Below are 19,993 nucleotides of genomic sequence, written 5' to 3'. Positions count from 1 at the left end.
ATATGGTCAGATCATACCCCAATTTTGATGGGATTCTCTACTGCCACCACTCACTACAGGAGGTTGAACCTATTGGATTGGTCTGCCCCTGGTGACTGATGGATCCAGAGTGGTTTCAAAATGAGCTGATGATTATTCTTATTGGTCTGCCGCACAATCCATTTGAAGCATTGGTTTCTGCTTGAAATAAGAGGGCAGCTGAGGACTTGGATTGGATCATGCCTATACAATCTCTCCTCTCACAGATCCCTTTACTCTCTATGGTTTACGGAGGAGTTAAGAGAGATGAAATGGGAGATGTCTAGTGCAGTGTTAGTGCTCAATAAGGAACTTAACTGGACAAGGTGAGTGCTTCCATTGAGACCTAATTATTAGAGGTAAAGATGTGAAGCATTAGTGCTTTTTGCATTTGCAAATTGCTGCCCTGCAGTTCTGTTTCAGGTGACATAGGCCCTTTTGGATAAAGAGACCATGGAGAACCTCTTACAGAGGCATGCAGAGGAATTGTGCAGCATTTTTTCAATAAAGTTGCTTGAATTCATTCCCATTGGAATGAATTGTTGCAAATCCAGAGAAGCCTAGGGCATAATCTTGTCCAGTTAACTGGGAATGGTTTGAACCTATTGGACCTGAGGAAGTGGCCAGGTCCTTAGGACTATGAGCTTGGCCCCTTGCTCCTTAGATCCATGTCCCTTCTGGTTTGTTAAAGCAGCTGGGGGATGTTGTGTGAGTGGGTTCTGGCAATGATTAATTCTTGTTTGTAGAAGAGGGTTGTCCTTTTGTCTTTTAAAGAGACCTTAATTCACTCCCTCAAGAAACTATTGTTGTATCCCACTATACTGAACAATTTTAATTTAGTATCTAACTTCCCTTTTTAGGGAAGGTGGCAGAGAAGGTGGTTGCACAGCAGATTTAGATGACCTTGAATGAAGCAAATTATCTGAATCCCTTTCAGCCAGGATTCAGAGCCAGATATAGAATGGAAAGAGCATTGGTCTAGCTTTTGTATGACCTCTGGTTTGGGTAGGATGGGGGTAGTGAATCCATTCTTGCCCTACTTGACCTCTCAGCAGGTTTCAATACTATCAGCAACGGTATCCTTCTGGATTGGCTCAGAAGATTGCATGTAGGCAGCATAGTGTTATGCTGGTCTGCCTCCTTCCTTTGGGGTTGATTCCAGTGATAACAAGGTTCGATGCTTTCCCCTCTCCTCTTCAATCTGAGGCCACTGGATAAGCTCAACTGTCACCATAGGGTGAGGTATCATCAGTATGTGTATAACACTCAATTTTATATGTCTACCACTGAGGAATTAAGCAATGCCATGAAGGTCTTATCACGGTGTCTGAATGTTGTGAGGGTCTGGATGGGGAATAATAGGCTTCAGCTGAACCCTGGCAAGAATGAGTGGCTTTGGTTTTGGGGGTCCATTGTTTCTACAACTATGCCATCTTTGGTGCTGGATGAGGCTGCATTGCCACAGGTAAACACAGTGCACAACCTGGGGGTCTTCCTAGACTATGACTCTTGGTCGACGAGCAGGTAGTAGTGGCTAAGAGGGCTTTTGCACAGCTTCATCTTGTGCACCAGTTGGGCCTGTTCCTGGATCAGCAGGCCCTGCTCACAGTCACTCATGCCCTGGTCACCTCCAAATTAAACAAATGGAGTGTGCTTTCCATGGGACTGCTCTTGAAGAATACTGTACCTGGCAGATTTAGCTGGTACAGAATTCAGCAGTGCAGGCTCCTAGAATACCGAATGCTCTGTGAGCTGCATTGGTTGCCAGTTTGCTTTCAATTCGAAGTGCTTGTTTTAATCTTTAAAGCCTTTCATGTACGAGACTGGGCTATCTGAGGGACTGCCTCTCCCTGGTTACATCAGCCCACCCTATTAGATCTGCTAAAGGAGGTATGCTGTAGATACCATCAGCTAGGGATCTACATTTGGTGGGTCCCAGGTGGTGTGTCTTCCTTGTAGTGGTGCCTACCTTAGGGAACATTTCCCTCTGAAATTAGATTAGCTTCACCCCTTTTGATATTTTGGAAGGCCCTCAAAACCTAGTCATTTTATCAGGCCTAGTGCTCCCAGGGAACTGGAAAAACGCTTAAATCACTCAATTGCTGAACTGGCTATTTTTCTCCTCTCTTCTCCCAAGATCTGAATTAAAAACCTATTCCATCCTTTTTTGTACCTGCATGTAATATCACAACACATGTACAAAAAGGGTGAAGTTTGCATTACAATGACATGATGATTCTTTTGTCATCTGCCACTCTTTAGTCCTCCTCTGATTGTGGACCTCACTTTGTGTGGACAGACAGGAACGTCTCCAGATAAAAAATGATTCTCCTCTAAAACTGTGTTCCCCAATCTTTCCGGCTCCATGGACCAGCAGTGGCATCGGGGGGGGATGGTTTTGTATGCACACCTGCCACTTACACAAATAGAGCTTCATGTGCTTGCCTGCCATTTGCGTGGACCAGTTCCCAACAGGCCACGGACCAGGACCAGTCTGCGGACCCTGGTCTAAAAGTTTCTTACTGTAACAACAGCAATTATCATTGCTTAGTTTCTTTTGCTGTTGACATTCCAAAGGTGGTTTAAGGAAAAGAAGCAATAAAGTGCAGATTAACAAAGACTTTAAATATGCAAGATATAAATGGCTTTTTTGTAATATATATTTAAAAGGGAAAGGAAAATCAGATAAACCTGGAACTCGCCTATTTATTTCCCTCAGCTGTTCATCTACTTTCAGTTCTAACTTGCATATTTCTAGTGACGTGACCAATCCTTTACCAGAATTTCTCCCATGATTGATTATTGAGGTTTTCTGCTGTGACTCATTTAAACCCATGTCTACTATTTATGGCTTGTATGCTTGTACTGCCAGTTTAAAAATAAGGCACCAAATTTTAAATTTAACATTCCTTATAGCTATACTTTACAAGTTATCTTTTCAGAATGCATTTCCTTCTTATTCTATCTTAGTTAGAAACAAGAGTTTAATAGGCAGCATATGTTAGCAGACACTATCCCAAAATTTATACTGTACAACATAATTTTAACATAATAATGTTAAATGTTTACAATCTTGTGGGGCCGCGTTAGTAGCTGTCCAGGCATGGGTTGGACATGTTTGCTGTACAACATGATCCTGAACAGTATATTATCTATAGGACCAATTATTACCAAACCAAATTATTGATCTGCAGTTATCAACATTTTAGAACACAGAAATTATGGTAAGGTACAAGCAGAAATATGAGTTTGAAAAAATGAAGGCAAAATACAATGGCAAATGCAGCATGAATGTAGTCTCTTACACTACTCATACAGCCAGATCCATTCCTAAACAATTTGTTTACCGAGGATTTGGAAGTGGTACCTATTATTTACTCACATTTGCATGTTTTCGAACTGCTAGGTTGGCAGAAGCTGGAGTAAGAATGGGAGCTCACCCCACTGCATGGCTCTTGGGTCTTGAACCTGGGCTTCCGGCTGTCTAGCTGACAAGCCCAGGGTCTTAACCACTGAGCCACAGCACCGCCCTGCTAAGAGGGAGTGCCTTGCTCAAAATCTCCCAGATGATTTTCATGCTACAGGGAAAACTAGAACCGGAGTTTCTCTTGCTCCTGACCTAGCACCATAACACTTTACCATGCTGGATTTCACAAATGAAGAAAAAGTATTTTTTTTAAAAAAAAATATCTCACCCCAGAATATATTGATAGGACTAGACAGGGCAATAGTCTACATGATAGGAAACTAAATTTAGGTTAAATAATCTGGTTGATATTTTAATAGCAAAATCTTACATCTATATTCAAAAGTAAAATCCACTAAGTTCAGGGTAGCTTAGAGCCAGAAAAATGAGCCCTGCAATATATCTAAATATATTCCTGATCAGTTCACAATTGGATTGCTATAGATATGGTAAAAGGGGGAGATCTTTCTCTGTGGGCGCCCCGGAGCTATGGAACCAGTTACCGGTTGAGCTCCGGACGGCGCCCGATCTTCGCTCCTTTCGCCGCGATCTGAAAACATACCTGTTCGAACAAGCCGGCCTGGCCTGAGGGGGGATTGGTGGGTTTTTTTTGTTTTTTTTACTATCATTTTATTGGGGTTTTATTAATGTACCAACTGCTTTTATGGGCATGTATTTAATTACCTTTTAATTTTTGTAACTCTGTGTTTTATTCTTGCCCTGTACACCGCCCTGAGTCCTTCGGGAGAAGGGCGGTATAGAAATATTAATAAATTAAAATTAAATTAAATTAAAATGGCCATGCCTTTTTCATTATTTACCAGAATACACTAAGCGTGCATGAAAAACAAAATGTCTGCTATTTTGTTCCATGGACCATGAAATGGTGGAGCAGTGGGCTAATGCCTCCTTAAGTAACACCAGCTGTCTGCAATTAGTGCAGGTTCGCATCCCACCAGGCTCAAGGTTGACTCAGCCTTCCATCCTTCCGAGGTAGGTAAAATGAGGACCCAGATTGTTGGGGGCAATAAGCTGACTTTGTAATAATGCCGCTTGGGTGTGTGTGTGAAAGCCCTAATAAGCAGGCATATACATAGAATGAAGGCTACTGCTAAGCTTGTAAGCCGCCCTGAGTCTTCGGAGAAGGGCGGGATATAAATGGAATTAAAAAAATAAAAAATAAAAATAAAAATGGAAGCCACTGACTGTCCGTTTCAACTTATTCCATAGCAAACTAGAATTCTTTGGGGAAAAGTGGAGTTCTGCAATATTTTTGGCCACATCTGTATAATATGGGTTGCCCTTCAAACCCATCTGGAAGCTACAAGTGGGTGCAGAATGTGGCATCACAGACAATGAAGGAAGTGTCATTTTATATTCATTGCTTTCCAAGCTGTATTAGTTGGCTCCCAGGTGTTATTCAAAAAGCCGGCTATCGCCGTCATTTAACAAAGTACTTTTGGGTTACAGCCTGGCTATCCGAGGAAACATTTATCTCTAATTGTTTCTGCCCATCCAGTATGATCAGGCCAGATGGATGTGCTCTTGGTCCTGCCCTTTAAGTAATATCCTTTTTTAGGATCCAAGAAGCATAGCTTCTCTGTTGCAGCACTTGTTCTCTGGAATGTCATCCCTTATGACATTTAAGAAAGCACTAAAATATAATGTAACGTTTTAACTCATTTATTTAATTGGGTTCGCTTTATCCAGTTTGAGGACTTCTCTGAACAGATTATGTTTTAGGTCATATTAATGCAAAAATGTTGATTGTTAAAAAGGGTTCGCAAACTTTTTAAGCATCACTGTACTTGAATTTCAGTTGCATGTTTACTTGCACAGAGGTAAGTATTACTGAAAGAAAATGTTTACTTATGAATAATCTTACAAGAATTAGCTTATAGTATTAATTCACATCCTAACACATAGCTGAGCAGAAGTCTTGTCTACTTGCTAAGTGAAACATTTGTTAACTGAATTTTGCCCCATTTATAATCTTTCCTGCCACAGTTAAGTGAATCACTACAGTTGTTAAGTTAGTAACACGGTTCTCAAGTGAATCTTGCTTCCCCATTGATTTTGCTTGTCAGAAGGTCGCAAAAAGTGATCACATGACCCCGGGACAGTGCAACCGTCATAAATATGAGTCCGTTGCCAAGCATCCAAATTTTGTTCACATGACCATGGGGATGCTGCAACAGTCATAAGTGTGAAAATCAGTCATAAGTCACTTTTTTCAGTGCCATTGTAAATTTGAATGGTCGTTAAATGAACCATTGTAAATTGAGCACTACCTGTAATTTCCCCCTAGTTTCATGAGATAAAATCCATAATGTAGTAAAGTGATACAGTTATGTTTCCTACTCGGAAATCTTTCAGGAGGCAGTTTTTGATAAATCTGTAGGAGATTGGAAGGAAATAGACAATATTGAAATCTAAAGGTAAAGGTAACATAAGGTGTAATTAGAAATAATGCTCAAATATTGGTATTCAAATATTTTCCATTTAAATTAACTAGAAACCAACAGTGTATCATAGTTAAAATCTTTTACATTTTTTCATGATTTAACTAATTAGAAATTAGAGAGTCAGTTGCCTTCAAGATGTTGCACTGCCCCAGTCAATATGTTCAATGGTGGAAGACACTAGAAATTTTTGTTCAGTAACAGCTGAAAGACCAGATCTAATTATTGAGAAACCTTTGATTATCTACCGTATCTAAAAGAAATGATCTTAACAAATAGCTTTAATATGATGCATTAAGAAAAAAAAAATTAAAACACATACCGATTTCTTTTTAATATGTTCAATATCTTTGAGTTCATTCTCAATTTTTCTAATTAATTCCCTGAGTTCATCAAGATTAGTGCAAATAAGCTGGAATAAGAGAAAAATGTTAAACTATTAAAAACCAGAGACATGCGGCACAATCTATTAGAAAATAAGTATCACTGCACTCAATTATTTACAAAATAATTGAATATATGTTGCAAATATAAAGCACCAGTTAAGACTTTGATTCCACTGAGCATACTCAGCTCTCATTGGTCTGCTCACACGAGTTCTTCCCCTAATCTATATCTGCACTTTTGTTAGGTTTTGATGCCGTTTGGTTCCATAAAAAGTGGTGGGCAGACTCTGTGCTACATATTGTCCCTAATGATGCTGAAAGGCAGCAGTAAAATGGAAAAAAAATGATGTAATTTTTCAGGTATGAAGGGATTTTAAGGATATGAGTGGTTGTTATTCTGCATCCCAGAGGCCTTCCAACTCTACCGTAACTATAAAATGCTCTCAAATAGTCCAATTCTAAAACCCTCTTCTGGAGGGAATAAAATGTGGGAATGGCAGAATCCTTCCATTCCTATTATACCACATACCACACAAGGGGGAAAACATTATTTATTTATTTATTTTAGCCTACTACCACAAACTCTGAGCACCTATTTTAAAACTAGGCCAGAATATCTTAGTTGTGTCACTGCTGGCTTGTGGCCCCCAAATTATTATATAAGGATTCATAGATGGAAAACGACCAGTCCGTCAATATATGTAATAAATATTAGATACATAATATACTGTGGAGTCCTGGTGCTCTCTGGGCTTGGTTGTTTTCTGTAGGTGTTTCACTATCGAAATAGGCAACATCATCAGTGCTAGAAAGGGAATGGGGTTTGTTTTCTTTATAGACAAGTGGCTTGCACTGTCAAGTGTTGGTGGGAATGGTTTTGGTGTTTTTTTTGACCGAGTTGTTGTTTACTGTTGGGTTGCTTGTCTGAGTCGATAGTTTCTTGATTGGGATACTGTTTACTTTTTGATCATTGGTCTAGTGTTAAACTTGGTGTTAATCTCTGCGCATCTGCGTGTTGATTGCTGGTGAGGAGGTGCTTTATCTTAGTGATTTATTTTTGGCTTTTTGATTGTCTCTTTGAATGCTATTTAAATGTTGTTTATCTCTGTTGGTGCCTGTTAATGGTTGATTTGTCTGAATGCCAAGATTTCAGAAATTCTCCAGCAGTTTTGGACTTGGCTTGGTCTAGGATGTTCACAGCTCCCCAATTGAAGTTATGGTTCAGGAGCTTTAAGGAGTTAAACGATTTCATCATGGTAGTTGGTGTTCATGGATGTACCACTAGCATATAAAATGAGAATAAACCCCATTTCTTTGTAGCACTGATGATATTACCTAGTTTGGTAATGAAACATCTGCAAGTAAACAACCAAGCTTGGACAGCATCAAGGTTTCCACAGCTTAACCCTGAGTTACAAATATTCTCTTCCATATAATCTTCCTCTGAAACAAATTCTCAGATTATGGTTACATGCAGGGGTCACTGGATCCTAACCAATACAATTCAGAAAAATCTCTATAATTTAGATAAAATATTCTATGATTATTTCAGGACAAATTCTTTTTTTACTGTTTATTATTAATTTTAATGTTAATTTAATATTATTTAGAGTGAGGGAGGTATTAACCAGTCACTGTAGAAGTTACAAATTTTCAAATCATTTATTGAACCAAATAAAACCCAAAAGGTATTACCTGGAATTCTGGGACAATAGGCTTTGTAATAGATTTCCTTTTCTTTGTAACTGCTTTTTTAGATATGGATTTCTTTCCTTTAAAGGGGGAAAAAAGATTTGCAACATAACTATATAAATTCATGTGTGTAAAAATATGGATTTGAAAATTAATTTGCAACAGTTTGTAGGAATCAAGAATATTTCAGTCATAGTAACTCTCCAGACAACTACTATTGTAAGGCTTTGTATAAGATTTTCATTCAAATTCAAGATCTGAATTAAAAAAATCACTGTTTTATTCTTTTCAGACTAGTAATATTCTAATAATGTTTGATTTATATTGAAGGACCCCTTAAAATTATTTTTTAAAACCAATATTCTCAGTTTCACTCATATATGTGTGTGTGTGTGTGTAATTTTTTTTGACTTGCTAACAAAGAATAAAGGGAAACCGATATGATCATTTCAAACTTATTTGTTCTCATCAGTCAGCCATACCCTTCTGAGATTTGAACTTGGGCCGACTGCATCTTAAGCAGTTGTTTTAATCCCTAGGTATATATGTCCCTTGACATTCAAAAAATACATTTAAGGTCACAAGCTGGCCCATAAATACAGGTAGTTCTCGACTTCTGATAATTGAATCCTCAGTTTCTATTGCTAAGGGAGACGGTGAAGTGAGTTTTCTAGCCACAATTGTGAATTACCACAGTTGTTCAGTTAGTAACACAGCTGTTAAGTGAATCTGGCTTCCCCATTGACTTTGCTTGTCAGAAGGTCACAAAAGGTGATCACATGACCCGGGTACAATGCAACTGTCACAAATATGAGTCAGTTGCCACAGGTCTGAATTTTGATGACATAACCAGGGGGATGCTGCAATGGTTTTAAGTGTGAAAAACAGTCATAACTCACTTTTTTCAGTGCCGCTGTAACTTCAAACGGTCATTAAATGAATTATTGTAAATCGAGGATTATCTGTATTATGCAAACTATTTTATTTGGATTCAGATTAGATAGCTGTTAAGTATAATAGGCTACACTTGATGTAGGAGGTTAGGTTGGTGGTAATTCAATGTCTGAAAAAAGAGATGGAAGATAACTTCATGTCTTCCAGATACTTTACTCTATAAATGTCAAAGTTCCTTGTCATTGGGGCTGCATCTGGAGAACATCGGCTGCTCCCTCTTGATCTGTTTAGTTGCAGTTCTAGTTGAATACCCTTTCTACCCATTCTTGATATATAAGTGAATAGTGAATACAGCTGCCTCTGTCTGTTCTAAACATCATGCAGTCAAATTGATGCAGAACAGAAAATTATCAGCAAGCATGGAAAAATCCCATGTTTGCAAAACCTCAGTGCACTTAGGTACTTAGGAATGTTGATTGTTAGACAATGGGAAAAATCATACACAAAACAAGATTGAGCACAGGGTAGGTCATTTTTAAAAAACTTTTCAAGACCATGGAATACTGAAAGAGATCTATTAATTTTCTTCAAACTGTATGGCTACTGAAACTGTGACTGGAAACATGCTTGGTGCAATCCGGCTTGGAAAGACAGGTATCTGTCTTCTTGCTGTGCCTCTACTTCCAACTGCTTTGTGGTCAGAAAGGGGAGGAAACATTTCCATTTACTTTATGAATTGAGATGGTCACCACTTTACTGATCAAAGTGATAAATCAAACTTCTCCCACCGCAATTTGGCAGCAGTGTGGGACCATGTGTATAAGGATGAAGTATTTTTATGAACATTCAGTGCACACTTCCAATGTTTTTATGGAAAACAGCTGTTGCCAGAGTATACATTAAGAAACACTGGAATACTACTAACTAAAAACATTTCACATTGTTAACATTTTATTGCAAGGTCTTCTTACTGTTTGATTTAGGTAGTAAATAGTTTGGCTGGAATATTTTATACTTCCTCCTCTATTACCTATTTCATATATCTGATATCCTATAAACCTATGTCTTCAAAGATGAAACAGTAAATTCTTATAAGCAAATGAATGACCAAAAAAGCATTTATATTTTTTTCCGATTAAGTGTCATAAGTCATATAGAAATGATACAGCGTGATATTCTTACATTATATACATTACAGGTGTTCAAATTCCTTTTGTGGCCTATTTGATTGATCGAATGGAATGTATATACCCTCAGATCTTGAATTTACTGAAGTTCAAGCTAACTAATGTTGTTCAATTAACTATTGTTTTAAAATAAACTTTCCATTTGAATGTTTTGAGAAGATGGGTAATCAAAACTTAACACAGTTCTTTAAATTTTTCTTTCACATTGGACATTTTAAGCAAAACCAATCAGACAATCATATCTGCCCCAAAATAAAAACTAATATCAACATCTAGAGGCCAGATAGGGAAGTCAAAAATTTTAAGAGAAACTAGAAGTAAACCTCATGAAGAGCAGAACTCAAAATAGTCGAATTCTGCTTAATTTTAGTCATTTGAGTTAAGTTTACTTAATATATCAATAGCTCAGAAACAGGGACTCTAATACATTATTTGAATAATGAATACAAGGAATGCATTGATTTTACATTGTTGCAAAAAGACAGAAACCCTTTTTATGACAGTAGTAGGGAAGTTTTTAAAAAGAATGATCTTCAAATATTGAAGAAATTCTTTTGCTTTTAAAGGCAGTTCTTGAAAAGAGGATCCATAGAGACCCATAAGTTATTTATTAAATTTATATTTCCTGATAGTTAGAATACTTAATCAGTGGAATGACTTGCCTCCAGAAGTTGTGGGTGCTCCAACACTGAAAGTTTTTAAGAAGAGATTGGACAACCATTTGTCTGAAATGGCATAGGGCTTCCTGCCTGAGCAGGGGGTTGGACTAGAAGACCTCCAAAGTCCCTTCCAGCTCTGTTATTCTGTTATATGCCACCCATCTCACGATTTGAGATGACTCTGAGCAGCTAGCAAGAATGTTGGTTCTTTCGCCTGGAATTTCTGCTGTGTTACCTCAACATGGTGGTGGATGAGTGAAGAACACTGAAAGTGTATAAACAATATAAAGTAATTGATAATATATTGCCATACGATGAGCTCTTAGGTCAGATGGCATTCAACATAGTACTGAGGAAGAGCTGAGGATCTTTCAGTGTGTTAATGGTGTTTACAATATAGCTACATTAAAGCCTTCAGGAAGTCTAGTTGCTGATGTTGCCATGCAGGAAAAGAAAATCCAAAGCTGCAAAGACAGAATTACAAAGGAAATATGGAATGTAAGAAGCATGAACAAGCTCAGAACAGAGAAATATGAAATGAAACAACTACACATTGCTAGTTTAGGTATTAGTAAACAGAACAAATTGGAATTGTACTCTGTAGGCATGTGGGAAAGACCCTGGGAGAAGGGAACACAGGTAAGAGGCAGCTGGCTAGTGGGTAGGGCAAGAGGCCCAGAAGGGACCCTCCTGAGTTTCTCAGATGATGCTTCTTATCTGGTTTACTGGTAAGGCTGACAGATATTTTCAGTCCAAAGATCACAGTTTACTACTCAAGACACAAAAAGAAGTCGGAATGATTTTGCTTTCACAGGAAGAATATAGTAAGAACAATACAGTGCAATCAATGACCAAATGATCTACTGGTTAAGGTACCAGGCTAGAAACTAGGAAATTATGAGCACTGGTCTGCCTTAGGCATGAAAGCAAGTGGGAGACTTGGGCCACTAACTCTCTCGGCCCAACCCACCTCACAGTAGTGTTGTTATGAGGAAAATAGGAGAAAGAAAGTGTCTTTCATATGTTTGCCAGGTTGAGTTATTCATAAAAATAATAAAGGCGGGATTAATGTTTTTTAAAAATATACCAAATAAACTTTGTGAATAACCATATAATATGATTATTATCCAGGTTTATTCTCCAACCACTGATGCAGAAGAACAAGAAATTGATGAATTTTATGATCAAATTCAATTTGAAACTGACAGAACTGTAAGCAAGAAATGCTATCTATGTTCGGCAATTAGAATGCCAAACTTGGAGATATTGAGGTGGAAAATGTAGCTGGCTGTATGGCCTAGGCCCTAGGAAATCAAAATAAGGCAGGAAACTTCATTAATTTCTGCCAATGTAATGATTTATTCATTGCCAACACAGCCTTCAAGTAACCAAAATGAGATTTAAATCACCAGAGAGAGTACATAGTAATTGACTATGCTATTGATAAAAGTAGGTGGAAGAGCTCCTTTATAAAAGTAAAGATATGGCCAAGGTCTGACTATGGAATACTTCACTAATTGCTCATGAGCAACTTCCAGGTTAAATTAAATTGGAAGAAAAAATCCAATCATTTTCCACCTCAGTGGTGCTTTTTTCAAGAGGCAACTGGATTTTGTTTTTCTTTGAAGACGTTTCACTTCTCATCCAAGAAGCTTCTTCAGCTCTGACTAGACGGTGGGGAACGGAAAGATTTATATTCCTTGCAGACAACTGGTCATTTGCATTCTTTTCCAGAGTCGTTGAGGCCATTTGGAGATTTATCTGTGTCCTCAGACTCACTTAAGCAGTGCAAATGAGTGTGGAGCCTTCTTAGAACTGTTGAAAGGACTGTGTAAATCCTTCCATTTCCCACCATCCAGTCAGAGCTGAAGAAGCCTCTTGGATGACAAGCAAAGCGTCTTCAAAGAAAAACAAGAAAGTCCAGTTGCCTCTTGAAAAAGCACTTTTTGGACAACCATGACCTGGATGACTAAGAATTTCCATAGACAACCCACTTTGTATGATAAGATCTTGATCATATCCAGTTTTGGTCACCACGATGTAAAAAGATATTGAGACTCTAGAAAGAGTACAGAGAAGAGCAACAAAGATGATTAGGGAAGTGGAGGCTAAAACATATAAGGAATGGCTGATGGAATTGGGTATGTCTAGTTTAACGAAGAGAAGGACGAGGGGGGACATGGTAGCAGTGTTCCAATATCTCAGGGGCTGCCACAAAGAAGAGGGAATCAAGCTATTTTACAAAGCCCCTGAAGGCAGGACAAGAAGCAATGGATGGAAACTAACCAGAGAAACAACCTAGAACTAAGGAGAAACTTCCTGATAGTTAGAACAATTAACCAGTGGAATAACTTGCCTCCAGATGCAGTGAATGCTCCAACACTGGAAGTTTTTAAGAAGAGACTGGACAGCCATTTGTCCGAAATGGTATAGGATTTCCTGCCTGAGCAGGGGATTGGACTAGATGACCTCCAAAGTCCCTTCCAACTTTATTATTATTATTATAGACCCAATATTTTCAAAGAGAACATCCAGACTCATTTTGAAATCGTGAACCTTGTGGATAGGGATCCAGAAGAACTTTGGAATGTTAAGGATTTGTGTGAAAAAGAGTGCATAAGGGTAAGGAAAAGAAGAAAGTAAATCTCAGATGGATAGTGGGAACTGCCAAGAAGAGAAGCTAAAGCCATGGAAGACAAAGATGTCAGGAAGAAATTTGATAAAGAATGTCAAGAGAGCTGTTAGAAGAGACATAAAGCAGTATTATGACAGCTGTAAAGACACTGAAAATGGAAACAGACATAAAAAGGCAAGCAAAGTCTTAGAAAACATCATTGCATTGAGAAATAGATTCCAACTTTGAACTGGTATGCTAAAAGATGTCAACAAAAGATAGTAATTGATTCAATTGGTAGTAACTGATTCAACGAAGATGAAACAAATATGAAAGGAGTATATTGTAATTCTGTAAAGTACAGTTATTAATATCCAATATACCTTGGAAGATATTCCCAACTTTTAAAAATCTCTAGTTTCAGAAGATCACTAATGAGATCAGTATATACTCCGGTCATTACCAAATCAAAAGGTTATAGGAATAGAAAGAATATCTTCAAAAATATGGCAAGCAACAGAAGAAGAATCAGAAAGGATTCTAACCAAATTATGCAACAAATACATTGTGAGAATACACAGTGGCCAAGAGATTGGAAAAGGTCAGTCTATATTTTAATAGCAAAGAAAGAAAATGTAATAGACTCTGCAAACTATCATAAAATATCCTTAATTTCACATGCTAGCAAAATAAGGCTTAGGATCATCCAATGCAAATTAGAATCCTGTATGGAAAGGGAGGTGGCCAGATATGCAACCTGGTTTCTGAAAAGGCTGAGGAATATAAGACATTATTGTTGATGTGCTCTGGATAATTAAGACAGCCAAAAAATAGAAAAAAGGAGTTAATATAAATTTTATTGATTACAAAAATCCCTTTGATTATTGTGATAATGTCAAGCTATGGAATGTTGTTTAAAAATCGGAATCCTAGAATATATCCTTTTCCTCACGCAAAACCTATACACAGGACAGGAAAACACAGTTTTGATGGAATATAGCAAAAAAGACTGGCTCCAGATTGGCAAAGGAGTGAGAGAAGGTTGTATAATTTTCCCTTATTTTTTCAATCTATATGTAGTGTATATATTGAGGGAAGCTGGATTGGAAGATGAATTCAACACTGGGGAAGAAACATTAATAGCCTATGTAGTGCTGATGACACTATTTTTGTAAAAATACAAATAATCTGCAAACTTAATATAGTTAGTCCTCAAAGTATGACCACGACTGGGACCGGAATGTCAGTTGTTGAGAGAAACTGACATTGAGTGAAATGCCCATGTGGCTGCTTCATTCAACAACTGCAATCCTGCACTCCTGATTGCAGTCATTAAGCAATCTCCTAAGCAGATGGAGCGAAAGAGCTGCCTGCTGAGTTTCCCTCTGTGAGCAGAAGGGAACTCCTCTGAATGGTTCCAGGAACAGAGTTCAGATCTTCAGAATCTGAACTCCATTCTTGCAGCCCTTTGGGGGAATTCCCATCTCCTCAGTGTGCGGAGGGACACTACCTGTACAGTCTAGGTTGGAAAGAAAGTCAAACTCAGAACAACTTTTAGTGCCAGCAATAAATGTTTACACAGAAAAACAATCAGCAAAATTATTTCCCCCTGTTGCTTTGTTCATCTTACCAGATTTGTGCTTCTTGTGTTTGGCTTTCTTTTTTATCATGAGTAACTTATTCTGGATCTCAGGTTTATAAGATTTTAATGAGTGGAGATGAATCTCGCGTTTTCTCTGAAGGCTTTCATTCAAAATATCTTTCAATTTCTTTTTTTTCTTTTTCTTCTTCTTTGCTCTTATTTTACTAAACATTAGTGTTTTCTGTTCTACTGAATTCTTTGAAGTCACTTCTTTAGCAACTTTGTGACAATTAAAGTCTGGATTGTCAGTCTGATTACCATTCACGTGCATCTGGCATGTTTTAAGTGTGTTTTCTTTTAAGGGGATTCCATCAATTTTGACAACTGAAGATTCACCACATTTTTCTTTGTTTTCTAGAATCCTGATTTCTCCTGGGCTAAGAGGTTCCCCCAAACCATCTTCTGAAACAATGCCTTTATCTTGATTTTCTTTACAACAATCTTTTGTAAAGTCACAATCCTTATGTGTTTTCTCTTCACAATTGTATTTGACTTCATGTTCTGGTATAACATTCAAGAGATTCAAGTGAACCTTTGCCAAGCAAAATTTTTCCCCAGGTTCTTGTTTTGCATGAGGCAACTGCTCTTTAGCACCAAATCTAATTTCCCCATTGCTTTTGGTGCCATACTCACATTTCATCTTCTCCAGTTTAATGCGTGGTACTCTCTTAACTTTAATTGGAGGAATGGGAAATTCAGGAGCATGAAAAGGCTTTTGCTTATAAATCCGTACGTCTGCACCGCAGAATTGTGGGAAGTGAACATAAGCATGTTCTAAGTAATCATAACCCAGAATCACTTCTCTGCACTCATGAATAGGTTGACCAAGTACTGCATCCTGTACATCCTTTTGAGTCTCATATGTAAAGTCGCACAGGCCTTTAAGTAACCATACCTTCTGACAAAATGGAAGTTCATGAAATGGTTTTTCCTCCAAAGGACTAACTTCTCCAAGAACTTTGAAAAACTGAGGACAGAGGCCAAGTTTTTCTGCACAACTATCTGGATTATCAGTTTGCCCAACTGCTGTATACCACTGTTGTACTTTTTGTTTAAGTGCTGCTTCCCAAGTCCTGTAAGGAAAACTTGGTCTTCGATGCAAAGTAGATCTTCGATGGGGAGGACTTAACAAAGAAGTCATTATTTTAGACAAAAATGGACTACACTGAGGCATCAAAAGACAGCGTTCCAATTCATAAAATACTATTTCAGGCAAATTTAAAATATGTTGTGCTAAACAAAGAAAATGGCCAATAGCTGGAATTTCCCACATGTTTTCCATTCGAGTAGGAGCTGCTTGAGACAGAAGAGACTTCTCCCATTCTTCTACTTCTTTTTGACTAGCTTCTTCTGCCTCTTTTCTTTCTTGTTCTCGAAGTCTAAAAAAAAATCAGGTTTAATATTAAAAGAAGGAAGACAAATTGAAAATAGTTTGTGCAAAAAAGCAAAAGAAACTGTATAGTAGTATAATTAAGATTTTGACCGAGTCTTAGATAACTCATTACATCTGTAATACAAAATTCACCAAAACAGCAACCTGTTTGGTTTGGACACTTTATTATCTTATTGCCACTGGATATTGAGTTATCCTTCAATTAGAACAAGTTTGGTAATATAGCACCAAGCGGTGCTGATGCAGCATATGATACTGTATTTCTTTTGAAGCCTAAGATATATGATCCCTGACATCCTAATTTGCTATCTACGCTTAGAGCATTATGTAATATAAAGATAAAATATTATAACAGCAGATATTTGTTCTCAGTGCATTCACCAAAACAAAACAAATAGTCTATTATTGGTGCCTGTATTTAGTGAACAGCTGATGGACTAAATACTAGCAAAACCTTGTTATTTATAGTATATAATATTGCATAATATTATAAACATAATATAATAATTACTAATGTATCAAATTAACTGTACTGAAATCTTATCCCACAGTATTCTATGTAAAGGAAAACACTTCCTCAGAACACTTGCCCATACAGTATAGTTTCACCTGCTGCAGTCCACATAATCCCACCTGCTACAGCTTCCTGGCCTTTATCCAAGTCAAACAGCCTTTTCTTTTAAGGAAATTAACTGTAAGAAGACAAAGGGTGGGAAAGCCCTGCCATTTCTGCCCTTGTATTTTTGGGACCCAAGTTTTAAAGAAATACACTTTAAATCCTACCAAAGGTTTCTTCATTTATAAAGATCACCATATTGATAAATATGTCAAAATACATTTTAAATCACAATATTTAACTTTGTCACAATCCATATTCCCAATACATCATCAAATATTTTTTTCTATTTCAGACTACCGAATACTAAATTTTATGTTCTCTGCAACTGACTCTAACTGAATACTTTCAGTTTATTGTATATTTTATCTTTTGTACCAGCTATTTGGTATCTGTTTCAATTACATTATAGTCTTAATAATAAGGTACCTGGTCAATATCTCAATTCTTTGTCCTCTTTCTGCAACAGGTGAATTTCAATATAAGAAAAAAGATCCTCATCTCAGCAGATCCTCAGCAGCTGACTATTGATACAAGCACGGTCCCTTACCTTCTGTGCTTCAGTGAATCTCAGAGCTGACTGGGTATAAGCCATGGGTGTCAAACTCATCGCATCACGTAACGTGTTGCGATGTATCGCAACTTTTTTCCCATTGCCGGCAATGGGATGGGTGCGGTTTCAGCATGGCAGTTTGACACCCCTGGTATAAGCTGTAACATTAATTTTATGTATGCTACCTCTAGATCACAGTTTTTACTAAACAAATTCAAGGAAAGAAAACAGTACGTCCTGTACAATGTGAATCATTGAAACTATATTTCCGCATATAATAAAGCCAAAGAATATGTGTTCTATATCTTATACCTGAACACGCCCTTTCCTCAATAGTTCTCTGTCCAATTTAGAAGTTTATTACATGGATGGGTTTCCTTTTTCATCATAATACTGATTTCTTCTAAACCAAGATAGTATAATCAATTAATTAATATAATTTAGAATAAAAAGATAGGAACAATTTAAAAAGAAACAAATCACAAGCATTCAGTGACTGTCTGAATGTCATCAGGGTGGGAGCGGGGTTCTCTGGAGAGGAGGCTGTTCCTGAAGATGGGCATTAGAAAAGAGAAGACATGCTTTCTAGATTCAAACAATGTTCAACTTTCAGGAGATGGTCAACTTACATATAAATAGCATATCTGTTGACACGTAAATTAGAAATTCTGAAATTGCTTCAAGAATAAAAATTGCAGCCAAAGGACCGAATCTCTTTGGATACATTGGTACATACAAATCAGGAATGCTCTCTGACTGGGCTATGTGAAAAATTGCTTCCAAGAATTTGAAAGTAGTTCATTGGGGTATGGATGGCTGCAACTACAAAAAAAATATGAGAGGAATTAAAGGGAAGTTCAGAAGCAGAACTTTTCTACACTTAGATCTCAACCTACATTTCCTTCTAAATGTGTAGTCCCATCCCATTTATAGGTGCAAGGCTTTGATTCTCAAACTGCAGCCCAAAAGTCTGTAGAGGTTCCTTGAGTGGTCTATTGTAAGCTTTTTTAAAAAATTGCCAGATAGCTAGACAACTCCTGCCCACCCCTTCAGTGTCTGTCTTCCCAAAACACTGCTAGTCAGCTGTCTTAGTACTTGTCTCCCCAAACAACATTTATCAGCAAGTTTGTGGTAAGAGTTGTCATGTTATATAGCATAGCCTGCATAAAATAATGCAAATGACAATTGAATATTTAATATAGATTAAATGTTTTGATAAAAAAATAATTTTAAAAATGGAGAAGGAGGGAAGTCATACACAAATACAATTATAATTGTAATTTTATTCTGTAAAGAATGAGAGCTCCCCTGCTCTTGAAGAACATTTAGGGAGACTGTTAATTGAGCAGTTCTCCTTTTTTTGGTGAATTCTAGAAAGTTTGAAACACAAACAGAGCTTCCATGCTTTCATCCTTGGAATAATTATGTGGATTGGTTCAAAATTGCATATGTAGTAACAAACAAGAAAAGGGTATTTTGTATATTTAAAACTACCTTAGCTTGGTTCATATATCAATACTTGATTATATTGATATGCTTTTGTCTTTACAATGACTTTACAAATCAAAGTGCTTTTTTTTAAACTGAGGTATTGATAATCCTCTAAACTGTATGCAATAACAATACATAGCCAAGCATGTCTAATACTGCAGCCAATTTTAGTCATCCTATCACAAAAAGATGTTGAGAGTTTGGAAAAAATTCAGAGAAGAGCAACTAAGATGATCAAAGGCCTGGAACTAAAACATATGAAGAACGGCTGCGGGACTTGGGTTTGGCTAGTCTAAAGAAAAGGAGAAATAAGGGAGACATTATAGCAGTATTCCAGTATTTGAGAGGCTGCCACAAAGAAGAGAGGGTCACGTTATTCACCACAGCACCAGAGGAACGGATGAGAAACAATGGTTAGAAACTGACCAAAGAGAGAAGCAACCTGGAATTAAAGAGAAACTTCCTGACAGTGAGGATAATTAACCAGTGGAACAGCTTGCTTCCAGAAATCGTGGGTGCTCCATCACTGGAGATTTTTAAGAAGAGACTGGACAGTCACTTGCCTGAGATGGTATAGGTTCTCCTGCTTGAGCGGGGCGCTGGATTTGAAGACCTCCAAGGTCCCTTCCAGCTCTATTCTATTCTAATTATTCTGCCCCCAGATATATTTGACTCATCTATAATTAATATGCTCCTCAATCACATAGAAGATGATGGAGATTAGACTCACATATATAGAGCCTAATTCAGGGAAATTGTTAATAATTAAATTATGAAGAGAAATACAAATATAAAAGGATTAACATTAACTGGATGCAGACATTATCCTAAGCCATGGTTCATTTAGAAAGCCACAACAGCTGGTTCATACAATACTTCAAAAATCATGGCTTGATTGAAAAGCACAATGAAGGAGCTCA

At 37.3% G+C, this 19,993-nt stretch overlaps 1 protein-coding gene across 3 annotated transcripts in view; it reads right to left on the bottom strand.

The window, feature by feature from the left end:
• The window catches only part of BRD10 (bromodomain containing 10), a 60,720-nt gene that overhangs the window by 6,689 nt on the left and 34,038 nt on the right, over nucleotides 1–19,993 (bottom strand). For all 3 annotated transcript variants that reach the window (XM_083354027.1, XM_083354028.1, XM_083354029.1), the window contains 3 exons: nucleotides 15,009–16,399; nucleotides 8,028–8,104; nucleotides 6,269–6,358 (listed from right to left, as the gene is read on the bottom strand). In XM_083354027.1, coding sequence (XP_083210153.1) covers nucleotides 6,269–6,358; nucleotides 8,028–8,104; nucleotides 15,009–16,399 — 1,558 coding nt within the window. The remainder of the gene's footprint in view (nucleotides 1–6,268; nucleotides 6,359–8,027; nucleotides 8,105–15,008; nucleotides 16,400–19,993) is intronic.

This window comes from Vipera ursinii, assembly GCF_947247035.1.
Source record: "Vipera ursinii genome assembly, chromosome: 2".
Classification (NCBI taxonomy): domain Eukaryota; kingdom Metazoa; phylum Chordata; class Lepidosauria; order Squamata; family Viperidae; genus Vipera; species Vipera ursinii.
The sequence above is the reverse complement of the archived record's forward strand: the minus strand, read 5'-3'. Positions and strand labels throughout refer to the sequence as shown.